General features: G+C 34.2%; 1 protein-coding gene across 1 annotated transcript in view; it reads right to left on the reverse strand.

The window, feature by feature from the left end:
- Positions 1-22,129, reverse strand: part of LOC149782000 (kinesin-like protein unc-104) — a 196,319-nt gene that overhangs the window by 127,288 nt on the left and 46,902 nt on the right. Inside the window, exons 7-9 of the mRNA XM_089933404.1 lie at positions 6,359-6,537; positions 4,573-4,684; positions 1,529-1,672 (exon numbers count right to left, since the gene is read on the reverse strand). Of these exons, the coding sequence (XP_089789530.1) occupies positions 1,529-1,672; positions 4,573-4,684; positions 6,359-6,537 (435 nt within the window). The remainder of the gene's footprint in view (positions 1-1,528; positions 1,673-4,572; positions 4,685-6,358; positions 6,538-22,129) is intronic.

The following is a 22,129-nucleotide window of genomic DNA, read 5'->3' on the forward strand; positions in this document are numbered from 1 at the left end:
AAGATGGATCCACATATGACCCTGTGGCCAATTTTACTTGAGAAACTGATCACAATAGAAACTCTAACACTGAGGTTAATCTGGGATGTGGACAGACATAAAGAAGGATATATGTATAGATTTGAATGCAGTGTCAATCTCCTGCCAAGGCAGACTCAGTAAACTAATGGCCACAAGTTCGCAGTGGATTTCATAGAGTTCACAGTGGATTTCATAGAGTTCACAACATATTTCAGGAGTTCACAAGGGACAGATGTTAACATTGCCATGCAAGTACCAGCTTCTCATAATAAAGAGGAATGTATTTTGTCTTTATGACAGCAGAACAATGAAAATAAAAGAATAGCAACACTTTATATGGTTATTAAAGAACCTAAGGTGAAAAATAAAACAAGGCCTAAATTACATGTATATTTATCACAAATCTCTCTTAAACAACATCAAGCATGCCAGTTTACAAATTACACGTGTATTACCAAATCATTTGCACTCTTTAAAAGAACAAAATAATATGGATAACTTATTTATGAGACATTACTTGAAAAAGATGACACAACATTAACAATGATAACAATTAACACCTCATGTTAGCCGAGTTATTTATTTTTATACCTATATAATTTTGAAACATGGAAATTGTACTGCCGGCTTTAAATTTTATAGAAGTTGTGGCATAAAATAATTTATATTACATTAAATAACTAAATACTAAACAAGATGATTACTTTTAAACATAAATCCCCTGGATAACAGCAGCACATGTGTAGTAACCGATATGGGAGTGACAAATAAATAAATAAAGATTCAAAAGTCACTTCTGAAAACTGGATCATGCTGACTTTAAGTTAGTTTTGGTATTGCTGACTTAGTTTCACCACGATCATGTAACCAATTTAATCAGTGTAGGTGAATTAGAGCCCAAGATATTCAGAATGTATTGAAAGGACAGCTGAATCAGTCACTGCACCATGAAAATTGGGTTACATTAACCTAGCTTTGCTATGGTAGAGTTACCCTCCTTAATATACATTCACATACCATCTTGTACCCACTTGCCAATTTTTATGAGTGTAGGCAAAAGATATTGAAGATGTAATTTTGTAATTTTTTTTTTAAAATGAAAGGCAAACATTTCATGAGTACAATCAAGCTTTCAATATTGAACAACTGGCAACAATTAAAAATATTTTATAATAAAAACTACAGTAACTACAGAAACTACTGAAAATCGCACATGGATCTTGTATTTTCCACAAGAATTTCAACTATTTTTCTTTAGTTTATTAGAGAACATAATTTAATCAGGAAATATCTCAATATATTAGAAGAAACATTGCTTTATTAAAAAATATAGTTTCAGTAAATTGCAAAAAACAAGAAAATATGTAAAAAGCTGTAGGACATAAACTTAAGTAAAATATTCCATTTTCAAAAGCTCTGTAGAACTGATATCAAGTTAGAAAACATTACAGCCAGAAATGTTTATTTCAACAATTCTAACACTTATACTAGGGTAGCATACACGCACCATTTCAGCAAGAGCTGATATAACTTTTCCCAGTGTTGTAAGGGACTTGTTGATGTTTGCTCCCTCTTTCAGTCTATCCCCTTTAGCTCCTGTGGAATTGGCTCTTTCACTTCCTGCCAGATCTACCAAGCTTATCTTACTAACCTGGAAAGAAAACATTACAAAAATAATCACTTAAAGAATAACTTAAGAGCAGATTTGATTGGTCCAATTCGTAGCAATGAGTAACTATCCTAAGAGCAGATTTGATTGGTCCAATTCATAGCAATGAGTAACTATCCTAATAATGGATTTGATTGGTCCAATTTATAACACCAAGTAACTACTCCAACAGCAGATTTGATTGGTCCAATTGATAACAATGGCACCTAAGTGAATTGTCCTTACTGTATGAAGAGTCTGTAATTGTGTCTAGTGTTGTTGACCTTCAGCATGTAAAGAGAGGTGAAAGCCAAAACATTTACAGTTGAGAGCCTAAATTACAGCTGAGAGGATTATGTCTGAGATCTCATCTGCCATTATGATTTTAGAAAAGCATTATGGGAATGGAAGCTACTATATCACACTGTTATTAAAGCTAAAACTTATCTTTCATATCTGAATCTCTAATAGAAAATAGAAAAGTTACACATAAGGTTTTTATCATTTTTCATAATCATATCTGACTGAAAAATGATTCTGATGACTTACCACTAAGACCAGTGTTTCTCTTGCTCAGTAGAAAAACCAGTCTGTTAACTGATGTTAGCAGAATAATAATAATATATATTTAAAAAAACAACAAGGCAGAAATATTTAAAACTTTTTATTGGAGAAACATAAAGGTCTTCAATTTGCATTCCTTTCCAAACTTTAATTTATGTATATTATGATACATCACCTTAAAGTACGATGACATTGATATATTATCATACTAATAATTTGTACAGCGATATTTCAGCAATATGATGCAATATATGATGACCTAAAATATCATGATGAAGATACACCCTGATGAATCGCTACAAGACAGGACTGAGGTATAAAAGGACTGTTAATTGTACTGTCATCTTCTCCCTCACTGTGGAGGTGAACTGACTTCCAGTAAGCAGGTCTTTGGTTGGATACATGCTCAATTGTTTTGATAGGCAGTCCTGGTATCACCTTTACAAGTTAAAGCACCTGTCCTTAATTGGCAAGAACACACCAAACAAGATGGCATACTAGCATGAAATTGTGTCATACAACTACAAGACCAAAAAGGGCAAGAACTTTATTTAAAAAAATTGCAGAAGCAAAGTAATCTTGATAATGTGCAAATTTTCAGGTGATGACCATAATATTTACCAAGTTTCATGGCAATCCATCAAAACTAAGGGTTGGGTTACACTAACAATATTAGGTCATACACTGCTACAATACAAAAAGGGTAATAACTTGAACACAAATTGCAGGAGCAAAGTTGATATGTTAATATGTGCATCATGAGGTTATGCCTATAACATTTACTAAGCTTCATGGCAATCCATCAAAAGCTGCAGGACTAGTTGCACTAATATGACTGCTGGATGGAAGGCCGGCCAGCTGACTGGACTTGAGGATTATTATACATCTATAGCAGTGGGGATATAGCAGCATCTAATAAACATCAATAGAATTTTGTAATATAATGAAAGTTTTCAAATTTATTAAAGTTTTCACTAACAGTAATAATGAAAGGCCAAAAGGCCATTTTTCTCCAATGTTAATGTCAAAGAGATTGATCTTCATTTATTCAGGGTAGTAATGTTTATTTTCAACTGCGAAAATGATTTGCGTTTCTTAATAATGATTGGTAGAATATACCTATTCTATCTTTACAAATCAACTTTTAGAATACATCAGATCACTGAGGTCAAACTTATTTGTTCTACAGAGATCTTACCACAAAAGACCAAAATCTAGATCAACTTGTTTGTCTTGCATGCACCAAACCATGATCTAGATTAACCTGTTTGTTTTGCAAGGACCAAGCCATGATCTAGACCAACCTGTTTGTTTTCCATGGACCAAACCATGATTTAGATCAACATGTTTGTTATACATGGACCAAGCAAAGATCTAGATCAACCTGTTTGTTTTGCATGGACCAAACCATGATCTAAATCAAACTGTTTGTTTTCCATGGACCAAACCATGATCTAGATCAACATGTTTGTTATGCATGGACCAAGCAAAGATCTAGATTAACCTGTTTGTTATGCATGGACCAAACCATGATCTATATCAACATGTTTGTTATACATGGACTAAACCAAGATGAACCTGTTTGTTATGCATGGACTAAACCAATATCTAGATGAACCTGTTTGCTATGCATGAACCAAAGCATTATCTAGATCAACCTGTTTGTTATGCATGGACTAAATGGACTAAACCAAGATCTATATCAACCTGTTTGTTATGCATGAACCAAAGCATTATCTAGATCAACCTGTTTGTTATGCATGGACTAAATGGACTAAACCAAGATCTATATCAACCTGTTTGTTATGCATGAACCAAACCATGATCTAGATCAACCTGTTTGTTATGCATGGACCAAACCAAGATCAATCTGTTTGTTATGCATGGACCAAGCAAAGATCTAGATGAACCTGTTTGTTATGCATGGACTAAACCAAGATCTAGATCAACATGTTTGTTATGCATGGACTAAACCAGGGGTCTCAAACTAAAACCACCCTGAGGGCCATGTGAGGCCATTTTTGATGGCCCAAGGGCTGCACCACCTTTGTTATCTATAATGACACTTTGTAATGCCAATCATTTTGCGGGCCAAAGGATACAGCTTGGTGGGCCTCGTGTTTGAGACCCCTGGACTAAACCAAGATCAAAATCAACCTGTTTGATGTGCATGGACCAAACCATGATCTAGATCAATCTGAATGTCATGCATGGACTAAACTGGCTCTACAACACAGGCAACTGAAAAATGTGCTCATCCTGCTAGCCAAGTTTAAAATAATCAGTACCTTCTTCCATCCATCAGGGTTAGTGTCAACATTGTATAAAACATTCAATACCTTTTCACCCGTCATGTCAGTGTCAACATCATATCTTTTCTGGGATAGGATGATAGTGAACACTGCATGGGACCTACTGCTGGTTTCATTCATGTTGGTGGCTGCAACAGTCCTGAAAATGTCAAGTGCAAAATGAAATTAAATATTTCCTGGAAATTTGTAATTTTTCATTTTGACAATATGACTCAACTGACAAGATTTGACAATATGACCAGACTGACTAGAGTTAACAATATAATCAGATTTACCAGATTTGACAATGTACCATACTGACTAGATTTGACAATATGACCAGACTGACTAGATTTAACAATATCACCTGACTGACTAGTTCTGACAATATGACCAAACTGACAGGATTTGACAATATCACCAGACTGACAAGATTTGACAATACAACCAGATTTACTAGTTTGACAATGTACCATACTTACTAGATTTGACAACATGAACCAACTGACTAGATTTGACAATCTGACTTGACTAGATTTGCAACAGAAGTAATTTCCTAATAATATTAATTTATGACCATCCAGAGAGACGTGCCACCCATTCATGCTGGATTTTCAAGGCTTGAATTACATCAACATATGTCTCTTTTTCAATACTGGTACAATACTGTACTTTAGATTCATAATTCATTACCTTGGGTTACTCATTTTGAAGTTATTATTAGACTCCAATTGAAATCAAAATAAGACTGGAATAATGCAAACTGTAAGGAAATTAAAACATGTACATCAGAATGAATATTTTCTGTCCAGCCTAAACTGGTATCTAGTATAAGAACTGGTAATAATAATAATAATAATTATTATTATTATTATTATTATTATTTTAAAGTCTTGATTTAAAGATGGCTTGCAATTAGTTGAACTAATCTCTCTTGGAGTCCTCTGCTATAATTAGGTTTGTCAGTTTTAGTAGAACTTTTTACTGGCTATATCATGCATGTAAGGCCATGATGCTTTATGTTCAATGTGGCCAAACTGTGTTCAGCAGTTTTAAAGAATTTAACAGATTTTCTGTTGTGGTAAAATTGGTAATATCTGATAATGGATCGGCATAATTTGTACAAATTTAAAAGGCCTTCCTCGTCATCATGTTTTTGTTTCAAATTTGGTCAATTTCTGTTCAGTGGTTTTTTAGAAGAGGTCATTTAAAGCTTTTGTCTATTTTTAGTAACAGGCAATATTTGATAACAATCAACATCAGTTGTAAAAAACATAAACTTTATGTCACAATGCTTTGTCAAATTTGGTTAAATTTTGAACACAGGCTTTTGAGACAGCCTTTCAAAGATCCAGCATCCATCTATGATTGAGATAATGGCATCATTAGAACAAAACTTAAAGGCTTTCGTACAAAAATTGCTTTCACTCAAATCTGGATAAATTATGTCCTGCAGCTTTTGAGAAATCACTTAAAGGTTTTCAATTTCATTAACAGTAGCTATACTTGATGGCAGATTGCCATAATTTATATGAACTTGAAAGGCTCTATGCCAGGATGCTTTCTGTCAAGGTTGGCCAAATTCTGTAGACAGGTTTATAATAAGTTGCTTCAAGGTTTATCCACTTTTAGTAAGAGTGGCCATAACTGAGAGTGGATCAGCATCATTTGCATATACATGTACTTGAAAGGCAAGAATGATTGGTTGAAAATGGTTCAAATGTTTGTCAGAAGAAATTAAAAATTGTAAATGTCGATGAAAGACACAGGGACATACAAGTAACAACTGGCATCATGGCCAGGTAAGTTTTAAAAAAAAAGAATCTATGCTAACCTTGCTTTATTTCCCTCATCAATAAGGTTATTGATATCCTCAAAAGACTGAACTGCCAGCTTGGACAAATCCTCCACATAGGGGCCCAGCAGGGGATGCTCTCGAACTTTGAGGTTATTTTTATTGCCAGGGTTTAAAAGGTCACGCACACGCTCACAGTAGATCTCCATATAACTGACCTGGAAAATGTAAATATATAAAATTCATTGCCCTGCAGAATTTGATTATCATCAGGACCTCAACAAGTATCACATCTTAATAGGAAAAATATGTCCGTATTCATGTTCAGCCGTCATTAAACACCTTGAAAACCATGTCTATGCTTGGCCTGGAAATGCAGAAATTTTTAATTTTGATGAACTATAATCCCTGTAAAGACAAAGCTAGGACAGTTTAAAGCATACTCCAAATATCAAATAAACAAAGCTTCTGAAAATTTATTGAAACTGAGATACTTTAAGAATGTTTGGTACAAGTAGAACATACCCACCCCAACTTACAAGTTGCCAACTACACTATAATGTATTGGACTGACAAGACTACACACTGTGCTGTAATTGACTGTATCATCAGTCAAGTATTATTAATTAATATAGCATACCTTAAGCTGCAGAGTAAAAAAAAATTTTAAGATCTATTGATGTCCCTGGGTAACCAATTGTGAAAGTCCTGGTTGCCCAGCAGATATTTCTGGTTACCTGGCAAAAATTACTGCAGTTGCCTTCCATAATGGAAAGTGTCACACATGTTAACACATATTTAATCTGTTTGAGAACAGTAAATAAAAGATAAACAATTTTCTTTTTTCACACTGATTTTCATCTGACCAGACCTAACCAGAAACTTATCTGTACTGATTTATGTTCATTAGAGTTTACGATCTATTGATGTCCCTGGATCATATCTTACTTATCTGTACTGATTTATGTTCATTAGAGTTGACACCATTATGATTCATGTTATCATTAAATCCTATACCATTCATTAGAGTTGATATCATTATGGTTCATGTTATCATTAAATCCTATACCATTCATTAGACTTGACACCATTATGGTTCATGTTATCATTAAATCCTATACCATTCATTAGAGTTGACACCATTATGGTTCATGTTATCATTAAATCCTATACCATTCATTAGAGTTGACACCATTATGGTTCATGTTATCATTAAATCCTATACCATTCATTAGACTTGACACCATTATGGTTCATGTTATCATTAAATCCTATACCATTCATTAGAGTTTACACCATTATGGTTCATGTTATCATTAAATCCTATACCATTCATTAGACTTGACACCATTATGGTTCATGTTATCATTAAATCCTATACCATTCATTAGAGTTTACACCATTATGGTTCATGTTATCATTAAATCCTATACCATTCATCAGAGTTTACACTATTATGGTTCATGTTATCATTAAATCCTATACTGTTCATCCTTAGTGTCTAAACTGTCAGCTAAATCTAAAATTTCAACATGGGATTGTTGTTTATTGGTTACATCTCAAGCCAATGCCACATGCAACATCAAGCGCAATTGGTTTGATTCTTGTATCTTTTTATATTCTTATAGCTAAAGTTAGCCAACAAAAATAACTGTCACATACTCAACAACACAAGTCCATTTCATCCACAGGCCAATGACAAGACATAATACAAGCTCAAGTCTATCAAGTCAGAGATGAATTATACCACTACCATATGTCTGTGTGCTGACAAAAAATGAACCATCACAAGACTTGTTTTTTTAAAGATTCACTTTGTGAGGATGGCAGTACTGACCATGAATGTTTACTCGTTAAAATTTTGAACACGTTTATTTCTTAATAACATTTTTACACTGAGTGACTGGGCTTCATGTTTGGAATAATGCATGCCTGGCATTCATGTTCAGCTGTCCTGGGCACCTGACAATATATTTTTCTACCCTTGTGCCATCATCCGCTACCCTTGTGCTATCATAAGCTTTATCTGATACTCTATACTGTTGTCATTCAAAAGCAATATAGCTGTTACCTTCTCAGTTGAATGCAAACACTGCAAATTTGTGTTTGCCCTGTTTTACATCACAAGCAGTTGAAATTGTGTGCTTTCATCAGAAAAACAAGCTTAGCTGCCTGTGAGAGTATCCAAGTGACATTTAAAAGTTCATGCACTCAAGAGATTGATGCATTAAATAGTCAGTGACTGAGATTAAAAGTTCATGTACTCAAGAGATTGATGCATTATACTTGGTCAATGAGATATTGTTCACTTAATGACACATTTTATTTAAAACGTGTCAGCTGTTGAAAACTTGTCTGTTGTTAAATTTTTTGTCATAAACTTTATTTCATTTTCAACCGATGACAAATTATGAGAAGATAAGGTGGGGTTTTTTCAGTGTTTTTTAAAACAAATTGTTACACACTCAAAAGAGATAATGTTTTTCTCTGCAAATCATGAAATGTAATGATCAACATGCCAAGAGAAATGAAAAATGAAAACCTATCTAGTATAATTGCAAAAATCTAAAATGTTGACACTGCAAAGGCACAGCATCTCACACTTGTAATTTTACAAAGAACAAAAAAACAATCTTAAATCGATCATAGATTGATCATTACCCTCATGAAAAACTTGAAAGACGAGCCAGGCAATTAGGGCCTTGCATTTATATACTGGAGCCCTATAGAACTGTAATCACATTTTCTGTCTATATGTCTATCTGTTCTTCTGCTCTTCCTTTGCAAACAACATAACTCTGCAAACTTCCCATATGCATGTAATTTTATGCCATCTGGTAGGTGAAACGTGTATGTTACATTGATTTGCCTAATTAAAATTTCTGTCTTTACTTGTCCAATTTTGATGGAGTTACTGCCCTTTTTCAATTAATTTTACATCTTCACTATAACAGATCCTTCTTGTAACCAGTATCATAGGTCAGAAACCATTTAACGTTCTGAAGCAGTGAAGTTACACATTGTCTCACTAAACCCAAATGTGTATTTTATGGGTTTTGTTATCCTCCCAAGATGTGTGACCACTTCCAATTCATCTATTGCTGATGGCCTGTTGATTTCATTTGTTTTAAATACGGAATGGGGGTTGGCAGAATTAGCATTAGAAAAAGTTTATAAGAATAGAATTTTGCCCCAATTATATGAAGGGAATTAATAAAAAGCATCGGCTTACAGTGTATCATTAGATAATTTATTCTGCATAAAACACAACATGGAAGTTTATGCAGAAATGCATGGTTTGTACATGTTGAAGTAATAGAGATAATCTGCATTTACAAAATAAAAAATTTCTTGCACCTTATTTTGAAACAAAAGTACACTTCCTATATTTAAATTATTTTGTAAAATCTTTTTTAGTTCTTAATCTCAAGGATACATTCATAATATATACCTGCATACAAGTCTGATCTAAATGCAACTGCACAGACCCATTAATCTCAAGGATACATTCACAGTATATACCTGCATACAAGTCTGATCCAAATGCAACTGCATAGACCAATTAATCTCAAGGATACATTCACAGTATATACCTGCATACAAGTCTGATCCAAATGCAACTGCATAGACCCATTAATCTCAAGGATACATTCACAATATATACCTGCATACAAGTCTGATCTAAATGCAACTGCAGAGACCCATTAATCTCAAGGATACATTCACAATATATACCTGCATACAAGTCTGATCCAAATGCAACTGCAGAGACCCATTAATCTTAAGGATACATTCACAATAGATACCTGCATACAAGTCTGATCCAAATGCAACTGCATAGACCCATTAATCTCAAGGATACATTCACAGTATATACCTGCATACAAGTCTGATCCAAATGCAACTGCATAGACCCATTAATCTCAAGGATACATTCACAATATATACCTGCATACAAGTCTGATCCAAATGCAACTGCACAGACCCATTAATCTCAAGGATACATTCACAGTATATACCTGCATACAAGTCTGATCCAAATGCAACTGCACATACCCATTAATCTCAAGGATACATTCACAGTATATACCTGCATACAAGTCTGATCCAAATGCAACTGAACAGACCCATTAATCTCAAGGATACATTCACAGTATATACCTGCATACAAGTTTGATCCAAATGCAACTGCAGAGACCCATTAATTTCAAGGATACATTCACAGTATATACCTGCATACAAGCCTGATCCAAATGCAACTGCATAGACCCATTAATCTCAAGGATACATTCACAGTATATACCTGCATACAAGTCTGATCCAAATGCAACTGCACAGACCCATTAATCTCAAGGATACATTCACAATATATACCTGCATACAAGTCTGATCCAAATGCAACTGCATAGACCCATTAATCTCAAGGATACATTCACAATACATACCTGCATACAAGTCCGATCCAAATGCAACTGCATAGACCCATTAATCTCAAGGATACATTCACAATATATACCTGCATACAAGTCTGATCCAAATGCAACTGCAGAGACCCATTAATCTCAAGGATACATTCACAATACATACCTGCATACAAGTCCAATTCAAATGCAACTGCATAGACCCATAATGCACTGGTAAAGCTGGGTCTATGCAGTTTGCTAGGAGTAATCAGCAGAACAAAAAACAATGACCCCAATTTACTTACGCTTTATGTGATGGCAGATCAGGGTCTATGTTGTTTGCAGTTGGACTTTACTTACATGTGAGTATATATCGTAGCACAATCAATAACTGTAACCTTGTCAACTTTTTAGCATGTAAAACTAATTACTTTTATCAAGGAGTTTTTAGATATTGCCCTTTCTGGACAATTTTGGTTTTCAAATTTTTTAATTCATTAAAAATCACTGCAATGAGATTACAGATATATTTTAATAACCTAGAGATAATGTAAAAAAGATAAGCAATCAGTATTTATTTCATACTTTATACACAAAATTAGAAACAAAATTATCACTCAATGAACCAATTTCATTTGTCCATGGCTATTTTGTAAATGGGTGCAATAATAGAAAATATTTTGGAAAACTCTACAATCAGGACTTGGTGGCTTACATGGTTTTACTTTGGAATAAAATGTCATTCATCAGATTATAATGATACAATGTTTTTCATGTAATAAAAGTAGATTTTAAACAATGTCCATTAGTTTTATTAGTAAAATCAAACTGTAGCATTGTAGATTGTGCGGGACTCCCTATTCTCATTAATTTGACTATAATGTCTGTGAAATCAAATTCAATGCATGAGTTCTATCAAAAAGAATTTTATATGTACAATATAAGGTCAGTTTTTTAATACCTGATAAAAGAAAAATAAAGAATATTTTTAAAAAATTATATTTCGAGAAATTGGAGAAATTCAAAAGTATACTAGAAAAATGCATTTCTTTTTTCAATAAGTTTCCATGTTCAAGGTTTAAAAAGATTCAGATATTTCCATGTTTTACAATACAAGGTCTTTCAAGCCAAAAACATGCCACACAAACATTTTGTCCTCAATAATTCAAATTTTCCTCGATACTTCTGTCAATACTGTCTATTATCAATCATCAATTACTATATTTTGTTGTAGATAAAAAGTGCAACCAATTCAAAATGTGTCAGCAAATCACGGTCAATACAATTATTTCTACATATGATTTTCAGTGAACAGTGCAGATGTTGGTACATTCTATTGTTATAACAGACCTATACTAGTTTAGGAAATATGGAATTCTGTTTTTATTTTGTAAGTTTAGACCCTTATTTTCATCATTTCTATCTGTCTCATAAAGAAATACCAAAATTTTATTATGACATCCCTTTTTTTTACATCAGCAATAATTGTATTACCTGATATATGTTACAAACTTCATGTTTGAGACAGCTCGTATGTTGCTTTCATAGTGAAAAATTTGGTTTGGTTTGATTAGTTGAATTACAGTGCAGCAACACAAATGGGTTATTTGTGTTGAGACAATCTGAGTAAAGTTCATTCCCATGGAAACACCATGGCAGCCAGTCTGAACTGGTCCTGTGGTACACTTCAAACTCACACTCTTTAAGTTACAGGTCCAGCAGGTTGACTGCTGAGCCACCATGGCTGCTTCATAATGAATGTGTATACAAACAGTATTAAGACTGATGTAAGCTGACTGAATAAAAAAACTGCTGTCTACTTGATGGGTGATTATGCTGATTGCTGTGTTTTGTAAAAAAAAATGCTGTCTGCCTAATGGGTGATTATGTTGATTGCTGTGTTTTGTAAACAAAACTGCTGTCTATTTAATGGGTGATTATGTTGATTGCTGTGTTTTGTAGAAAAAAACTGCTGTCTATTTAATGGGTGATTATGTTGACTGCTGTGCTTTGTAAATAAAAAAAAACTGCTGTCTCTTTAATAGGTGATTATGTTGATTGCTGTGTTTTGTAAAAAAAAACTGCTGTCTATTTAATGGGTGATTATGTTGATTGCTGTGTTTTGTAAACAAAACTGCTGTCTATTTAATGGGTGATTATGTTGATTGCTGTGTTTTGTATAAAAAAAACTTGTCTCTTTAATGGGTGATTATGTTGATTGCTGTGTTTTGTAAAAAAAACTGATGTCTATTTAATGGGTGACTATGTTGACTGCTGTGTTTTGTTAAAAAAAACTGCTAAAAAACTGCTGTCTACTTAATGGGTGATTAAGTTGATTGCTGTGTTTTGTAAAAAAAACTGCTGTCTATTTAATGGGTGATTATGTTAATTGCTGTGTTTGTAAAACAAAACTGCTGTCTACTTAATGGGTGATTATGTTGATTGCTGTGTTTTGTAAAAAAAAAACTGCCGTCTACTTAATGGGTGATTATGTTGATTGTTGTGTTTTGTAAAATAAACTGCTGTCTACTTAATGGGTGATTACGTTGATTGCTGTGTTTTGTAAAAAAAACTGCTGTCTACTTAATGGGTGATTATGTTGATTGCTGTGTTTTGTATAAAAAAAACTGCCGTCTACTTAATGGGTGATTATGTTGATTGCTGTGTTTTGTAAAACAAACTGCTGTCTACTTAATGGGTGATTATGTTGATTGCTGTGTTTTGTAAAACAAAACTGCTGTCTACTTAATGGGTGATTATGTTGATTGCTGTGTTTTGTAAACAAAACTGCTGTCTACTTAATGGGTGATTATGTTGATTGCTGTGTTTTGTATTAAAAAAATCTGCTATCTATTTAATGGGTGATTATGTTGACTGCTGTGTTTTGTAAAAAAACTGCTAAAAAAACTGCTGTCTACTAAATGGGTGATTATGTTGATTGCTGTGTTTTGTTATAAAAAGACTGTTGTCTACTTAATGGGTGATTATGTTGATTGCTGTGTTTTGTTAAAAAAGAAAACTGCTGTCTACTTAATGGGTGATTATGTTGATTGCTGTATTTTGTTAAAAAACTGCTGTCTATTTAATGGGTGATTATGTTGATTGCTGTGTTTTGTGAAAAAAGAATGTTGTCTATTTAATGGGTGATTATGTTGATTGCTGTGTTTTGTATATAAAAAAACTGCTGTCTATTTAATGGGTGATTATGCTGACTGCTGTGTTTTGTTGAAAAACTGCTAAAAAACTGCTGTCTACTTAATGGGTGATTATGTTGATTGCTGTGTTTTGTATTTTAAAAAACAGCTGTCTACCTAATGGGTGATTATGTTGATTGCTGTGTTTTGTATAAAAAAACTGCTGTCTACTTAATGGGTGATTATGTTGATTGCTGTGTTTTGTAGAAAAAAACTGCTGTATATTTAATGGGTGATTATGTTGATTGTTGTGTTTTGTAAAAAAAACTGCTGTCTATTTAATGGGTGATTATGTTGATTGCTGTGTTCTGTATAAAAAAACTGCAGTCTACTTAATGGGTGATTATGTTGATTGCTGTGTTTTATAAACAAAACTGCTGTCTACTTAATGGGTGATTATGTTGATTGCTGTGTTCTGTATAAAAAAACTGCTGTCTATTTAATGGGTGATTATGCTGACTGCTGTGTTTTGTAAAAAAAACTGCTAAAAAACTGCTGTCTACTTAATGGGTGATTGTGTTGATTGCTGTGTTTTGTATTTTAAAAAATGGCTGTCTACTTAATGGGTGATTATGTTGATTGCTGTGTTTTGTATAAAAAAAACTGCTGTCTACTTAATGGGTGATTATGTTGATTGCTGTGTTTTGTAAAAAAACTGCTGTCTATTTAATGGGTGATTATGTTAATTGTTGTATTTTGTAAAAAAAACTGCTGTCTATTTAATGGGTATTATGTTGATTGCTGTGTTTTGTAAAAAAAACTGCTGTCTACTTAATGGGTGATTATGTTGATTGCTGTGTTCTGTATAAAAAACTGCTGTCTATTTAATGGGTGATTATGTTGATTGCTGTGTTTTGTAAAAAAAAAACTGCTGTCTATTTAATGGGTGATTATGTTGATTGCTGTGTTTTGTAAAAAAAAAAAACTGCTGTCTACTTAATGGGTGATTACGTTGATTGCTGTGTTTTGTAAACTGATTATCTCTGTTCATCAAGGAAAGTGATATGAATAAAAACTAACAATCCAAAAACTTTGATGCAATCAAAGCAGACGATTAAAACAACCTTGTCAGCTCAGTCTAGAAGAAAACTACTGTTGCTACAGCAACAGCAGTCACTGAGTGGAAAATTAATTAAGTAAAAAGACTGATGTGGAAATCTGATGATGCCAATATTCATATATTTTGCAAAATTGATTCTGTTCTTCAAAAGAAATAATACATAATTGGTCCTTTGTAAGATTTCATAATGGAGCAGGTTAGAAAAAGGTTGCTTAAAATAAATTATTTTGACCCAAAAGTTTGCGAAAATGGGAATGGATTTTTAATTAAGCATAGATTTTTCATAGAAAACTGACAGTAATCAAATACTGATAAATTCAGAAAAAATACTTCTAATACTGTCAAAAATTTGCACAGCTATTATTATCCTCTAGGAATGAACAACCTAGTGGACAGGAACAACTTTCAATCAGTTAGGAAAATTAATAATTATCAAAAATATCTTGGTGAACAATATAAAATAGAGTGACATAATTCTCTATACAGAATGAGAAAAGCATTTTATTGATTACAGTAAACTATAAACCGACAAAATATGCTGGGTTCAGAAAGAAAAAATTCAGTCAAAATCATACACATCTGTATCAATCCTTCATCATCAAAATTAATTTGTCTAAATCTGCATTGGAACCAGAAATGTGTACAATGACCTAAATGTGAACCTTAAACAAGGTGTGATGGAAGAACTGATGAACTGAAAAGGGCAACACTATTTGCCCCTACAACTGCTGTGGTGGGTGTTTAAAAAATATTGGTGGACGTACACAAACATAATTTGGTTTACTGTATATACTTGCTTAGAAGTCAATCTACAAACAAAATGGATCATCACATAATGTGCCAGCAGATCAGGATCTGTGCTGTTTATTCCACTGGTTAACCTAGCAAATTGTGAAGACCCAGATCTGCCCACTCATTATGCAATGGCAGATCTGGGTCTATGCAGTTTGCAGTTAAACTTGACTTATAAGTGAGTACATATGATATGGAAAGTAAACATGACTGTACTTACAGCTCTCTCTCATACTGTAGTGCCACTATGGACACAATGATCAAAATCATACCATTGTATAAGAATATGGATTGAAAGAAGACAATGTGAAGCTTAGTGCTATATATTTATTTCCTTTTCAAAACACCATTATGTAAAAACCATTGATAGCATCCTCCTCCTACTGTAGTTTGGCATATGCTGCTATTCTCAATAGATCAATAAAAAATGTTGGTAGAAAGCTCATTAGAGCTTATGTTAAATTATTGTTTTAAATCATGCCAACATGGAATAAATCTTATCTTATTGCAGTTCTGCACATAATGCAGTCCTTACTATAATGTAGCTTGGTACATAAGTTCTTTATTGCAATTCTTTATCTATACAGTTTTAATTAGCACCTTACAGCTAGTATTGTGCTGACTAGTCATTAAACCCTACACTGTAGATACATATATTGTCATTCAGCCAATCAGATATCACTATCTGGATTTGCTTACTCATTTGAAGAGGTGATTTACTCAGTGTTTATCCTTGTGGATTCTTCACTTGTAATAATGAATAAAATCCTTGTAGACAATAATTCTTTTCTTTATGACCAATACAGTATGATAAGTATTATTTTAACCTTATTCCAAGAATTTCAAAGAATAATTTTTAGAATTCTACCAATAAACCAGCTATTCTATGATTGTTGAATATTTAAGAAGTAGAGTTACACCTTCAGTGCAGGGGGCCCTGAGTGGCCGAGTGGTCTAAAGCGCTCTCCGTTACGGACCACTGCCATCTCACCTCTGTCTGCGTGGGTTCGAGTCTCGGATTCGGCCAATGTGGGTATGTGAGAAAGCTTGCCAGTAGCTTCTCGAGGGTCGGTGGTTCTTTCCGGGGTTTTCCTGGATTCTTCCCCCACCATTAATACTGGCCGCCATGTATAGCCTATCGTGTGCTGAAAAATGGCGTTAAACCCTACAACAACAACAACAACCTTCAATGCATCCTGGGACATTTTTCCATCCCAAAGTGTCTGTGCCCCTAAATTTAACAAATCCACATATCTTGATCCTTACATGGGGACTCGGGTAAATAAAATGTCACCACAACAGCTGAACCAAGCTGCAACACTGATAACAAGAATCTCTCAAAAGGGGTTGATTCTCTACTGTCTGAAAAGTACTTTCAGGAATTATAGATAAGGCCACGTCTTTTTAACTGCTGAGTGTTGTTGTTATTGTTGTAGGGTTTAACGCCATTTTTCAGCTCAAGATAGGCTATACATGGCAGCCAGTATAAATGGTGGTGGAAGAACCACCGATCCATGAGAAGCTACTGGCAAGCTTTCTCACATACCCACCACGCAGACAGACGAGATGAGATGAGATGGCAGTGGTCCGTAATGGTGAGTGCATTAGACCACTCAGCCACTTGGGGCCCCAACTGCTGAGTGTCAAACCATCTCTGATATTCTAGAATGACAGGATTTTTCAAAATAACCTCTGTGGCAGTCATACTGAATGAAAGATCAGCACCATTTCCATTTAGGACTAACTAGACACCATTTGAAGACTTTTGGTGAATTCCCTATGTAACCAGTAATATGATAATAATAATAATGTGGACTTGATGCAGTGCCTAATCTTTGGAAGCTATAAGAGCTTTACAATATTAGATAACACATGACACATATTATACAATGACAAGATTACAAAACAAACACCCTGCAATTAAAAAACAAAAAAATACTGACAATAATTAAGGAAGCAGCATTTATTACATCTTTAAGTCTGTTCTTTTAGTCAAAATAGGTGAGTTTTAAGAGCACGCTTGAATGAGATCAGTGTCCATGTGTCTAAGATCAATGGGCAACTCGTTCCACGTATGCCAAAGAACGTTGTCTGCATGACTTTAACAATGGGAACAATGAGAGTACGAGTGTCAGAAGAAGAGCGTACATTTAGTTAGGGTGAGGCCAGATAGGTATATTAGACTGGAGCCAGTCAACAAAATTGGGCATAGTGAATGGGTTTTGTGTTTGATTCTGAATCAAATGGGTAGCCAATGAAGTTACAGAGCAAGGGGAGGTGTGCACAGTTCTTCATATTGTAAGGATGATCTGAGCAGATGTGTTTTGGATTTTTTTAAATTTCTGTATTAGACACCGAGACAAACTGAATAGCAGTGAAATAGTCCAGTACTGAAAATACTATGGAACACACAAGTGTTTTAGTGGCCTCAACCAAAAAAAGAAAATTGCAAATGGAGCTGATGCATCTCAGAGCATTATAAGTCATGTGATCAACATTACTTGCTGATAGAAGCAGTGCAATATTGCTGAAAATTTTGAATTCTTAACATAGTTATGCTCTAAGTATGAGAAATTACTAAATGATATTAGAAGTTAGAAGAAAGTTAAAAACTAAGTTAGAACTTAAAATTCCTCATCCATAGGCAAAATTTATTTTTAGGAACAGTGACCTTAACCTTGTACCTACTGACACCAAAATCAAAAGGTTCATCCTTGATCTTATGATGAACACTTGCACCCAGTTGCATTAAAATTTGTTAACTTGAACTTTAAGTTATCATAAGGAAATTAAATGCATAGGCAAATATCAATTTTAGCAAGTTACCTTAACCCCTGGAGCTACTGACCCCAAAGTCAATAAGGTTTCTTTCGTAGGCTAAGGCAAACAATTATGATTTTGTAATGAAATCTATTAACATGAACTTAAGTCATCAAGCTGAAATAAATGCATATTTTTAACAACGTGCTTTGAAATTAGGGTTTAGTGACCCCAGAAAAAGTTCCATATTGGACTGAAGAAAACACAGCTACAAATATCATTAAAATCTGTTCACCAGAACTTAAGTAATAAGTAATCACCTGGAAATGAAACATACAAACTTCAATTTGTAGCAAACCTTGACCTCACAGCTACTGACTCCAAAATCAACCAGGTTTTCATTGGACTGATGGGGAACCCATATACAAGTTGTGCTGAAATCTATTTGCAATAACTTAAATTATCATCCAGAAAGCAAAATGGATGCCCAACCATTTGGATGGAAAATGGTGAACTACATGTATATTACCCAGCAACTTCAGATCATGAGGTATACAAATTTAAACAGGATGAAATATTAGACCTAGATGAACCAAACTGTTTTCACCTGAGAACTCTCGCTTGTGTCCAAAAATTATGAATTGGGACAGAAATGGCAAAAACCATATTGCAATTTGCACAATAAAATCTGCTATGGCTGAGCTAACTTGTAAAACAGCTGCTTACATGAAGGGAAGGTATTTTAAATATATTGTACTATATTATGATGCGAAGAAACTTGTTCTCTTCTTTTAATCAGTGACACTAACCTCGGACTTACTGACACCAAAAGTGAGAGTGTTCTTCCTAACCCTATATGCAAGCCATCCTCAAATACCCCACATGCAAGCCATCAACAAATACCCCACATGCAAGCCATCCTCAAATACCCCACATGCAAGCCATCCTCAAATACCCCACATGCAAGCCATCCACAAAAACCCACATGCAAGCCATCCTCAAATACCCCACATGCAAGCCATCCTCAAACACCCCACATGCAAGCAATCCTCAAATACCCCACATGCAAGCCATCCACAAAAACCCACATGCAAGCCATCCTCAAATACCCCACATGCAAGCCATCCTCAAATACCCCACATGCAAGCCATCCTCAAATACCCCACATGCAAGCCATCCACAAAAAACCCATATGCAAGCCATCCACAAATTTTAGTAACTACGGATAGTGGAGAATTTGAGTTACTGTGCCAAAGCCATTTTTCTTTTTTGAACAACAATGATCTTGAAATTCAAATTTGATGCCAAATTTTGAAAGGGTTCTTCCTTAACCCAAGTGCAAACCATTCACAAAGTTTGGTAGCTATATATAGAAGACAATTTGAGTTTTTGTGTGGAAACAAAATTGGCAACAGACAAACAGATGGAGATAAAACATAATACACTCCCCTTCAAACTTAAAGTGCATGTTGACATTCTGATCAAATTACCATTAGAGTAGCTTCAATACATGTAACAGTGAAAGCCGTGACAGCACACCTAAGACATTGTTTTATTGTTTTTCAGTCATCATCAATAAAGAACTGAAGATATCCTTCCAGGATCGATGTTTTTTTAGTCATCATCAATAAAGAACTGAAGATAACCTTCCAGCATCGATGTTTTTCAGTCATCATCAACATAGAACTGAAGATATCCTTCCAGCATCGATGTTTTTCAGTCATCATCAATAAAGAACTGAAGATATCCTTCCAGCATCAATGAGAGATATTATTCTGATGTCTCGGAAGATATTCAAATTAATTGCTTGAGACTCTCCAAGAATCAAAGAACAGATAAAGAGACTGATCAATATCAATTGTGTTTGCAACTGGTCCCGCCCACATAAACTTCAACTCACTCCAATAAATAAAAATATTGCTAGCTAAGGGAGGGCTATTGTATGTCCATTTTGCCTTAATTACAGATGGTGAAAGATAATCAGTTTTAGAAAGGACTGACTCTATAAAGTTCCAGAGGTTTAAAAAATGAGATGCACTTCATTGCTGATTTTACAATTTTAGAAGCAAAATATGGACAAAAAAAAATATTCTTAAATGAACAGACATGATGGACATGCGATTTGTTTCACACCAGCTGCAATCAACCACTGGAAAGGTACATGTATGTACTGCTTTGGTATAGTTTTATTTATTTTAAAAGGCTACTTTTTTGTAGGTATTTGATAAAAAAATTAATTTCTTATCAAACGAATATAGAAGAATAACAATTAAACAAGGGGTTTACTGAGTGCAAATGTTGGTCTGAGAATTCTGGCAAAAACTTTAAATTTCTCTGGCTCAAACTTCTCCCATGTATTTCATCAAAAATTTCATATATACAGCTAAATGTGTCTAGTATGGTCTCTGTGGCCAAAAAAAGAAGAAATTACTGTTTCAGCAGTAATAAAATCTGTTGGCACTGTAAAGACCAGTCCAATATTGATTCTAGCAACGTTACACTTTACTCATTTGAATATCAAAAGATTTCCACCTAAATCCTATAATGAAATTGTCAAAACATTCCCAAGATTGTTGCCATGGAGGTAATTGAGAATATGATCAATATATCATAGAAACTTCCAAATAATCTCTTCATAAATGCTGGAACATTCCTAAAATTGCTGACACAGAGTTTACTAAGAATTGTATCAATATTTCACAGCATTTTCAAACAACCCACTTTGAAATTATTAGTTTTTGTCCATTTGCAGAAATGGAGCTACATTAGTTTCAATCAATAATCAAATACATGTGTTCGTTACATGATCAGACTACTTGTTGCCGGTTCAGGCATCATTTTAAATTGATAATTTGCAAATAATTTATTTACGTGATGATTGATGAGTCTTCTGGTGAAAACCCAGTTTCAATATGACTGTCCATTTAGAGGTACATGTAGTAGCAACATGCAGATTATCAAGATGGCTGCCAGGTCAGGTCAGCACCATTTTCATTCAGTCTTCTGGTGAAAACTCCATATTGATATGAATTTCCATTTAGGAGAAATAACAATAACATTTTCATTTAATACCAGCTTGACAGGGGGCCCAGAGTGACTGAGTGGTCTAAAGCGCTCTCCATTATGGATCACTGCCATCTCACCTCTGCCTGCGTAAGTTCGAGTCTAGGATTCGGCTAATGTGGGTATGTGAGAAAGCTTGCCAGTAGCTTCTCGTGGGTCAGTGGTTCTTCCCGTGGTTTTCCCAGGTTCTTCCTCCACCATTAATACTGGCTGCTATGCATAGCCTATTGTGTGCTGAAAAATGACGTTAAACCCCACAACAACAACAACAACCAACTTGACATCATAAGAAGACTTCAGCTGAAAACACCATGTCAATATGACTTTCCATCAAGGAGAAGTAGTGATAAAATATTCAAGATGGCTGCTGGGATGGCCAGCCAGGATATTAGATCAGCACAATTTGTATTTAAGACCAACTAGACTTCTTATGGTGTATAGTTAATCCTAAATAAATAAATTAAAAAATCGCTGATCTGAGAGCTAATATGACCGTGACATCACATGACTGTGACACTGACATCTCGTTGGTACTAAA

The sequence above is a fragment of the Sinohyriopsis cumingii genome, chromosome 15 (assembly GCF_028554795.1).
Source record: "Sinohyriopsis cumingii isolate HCF-2022 chromosome 15, ASM2855479v2, whole genome shotgun sequence".
Taxonomy (NCBI): domain Eukaryota; kingdom Metazoa; phylum Mollusca; class Bivalvia; order Unionida; family Unionidae; genus Sinohyriopsis; species Sinohyriopsis cumingii.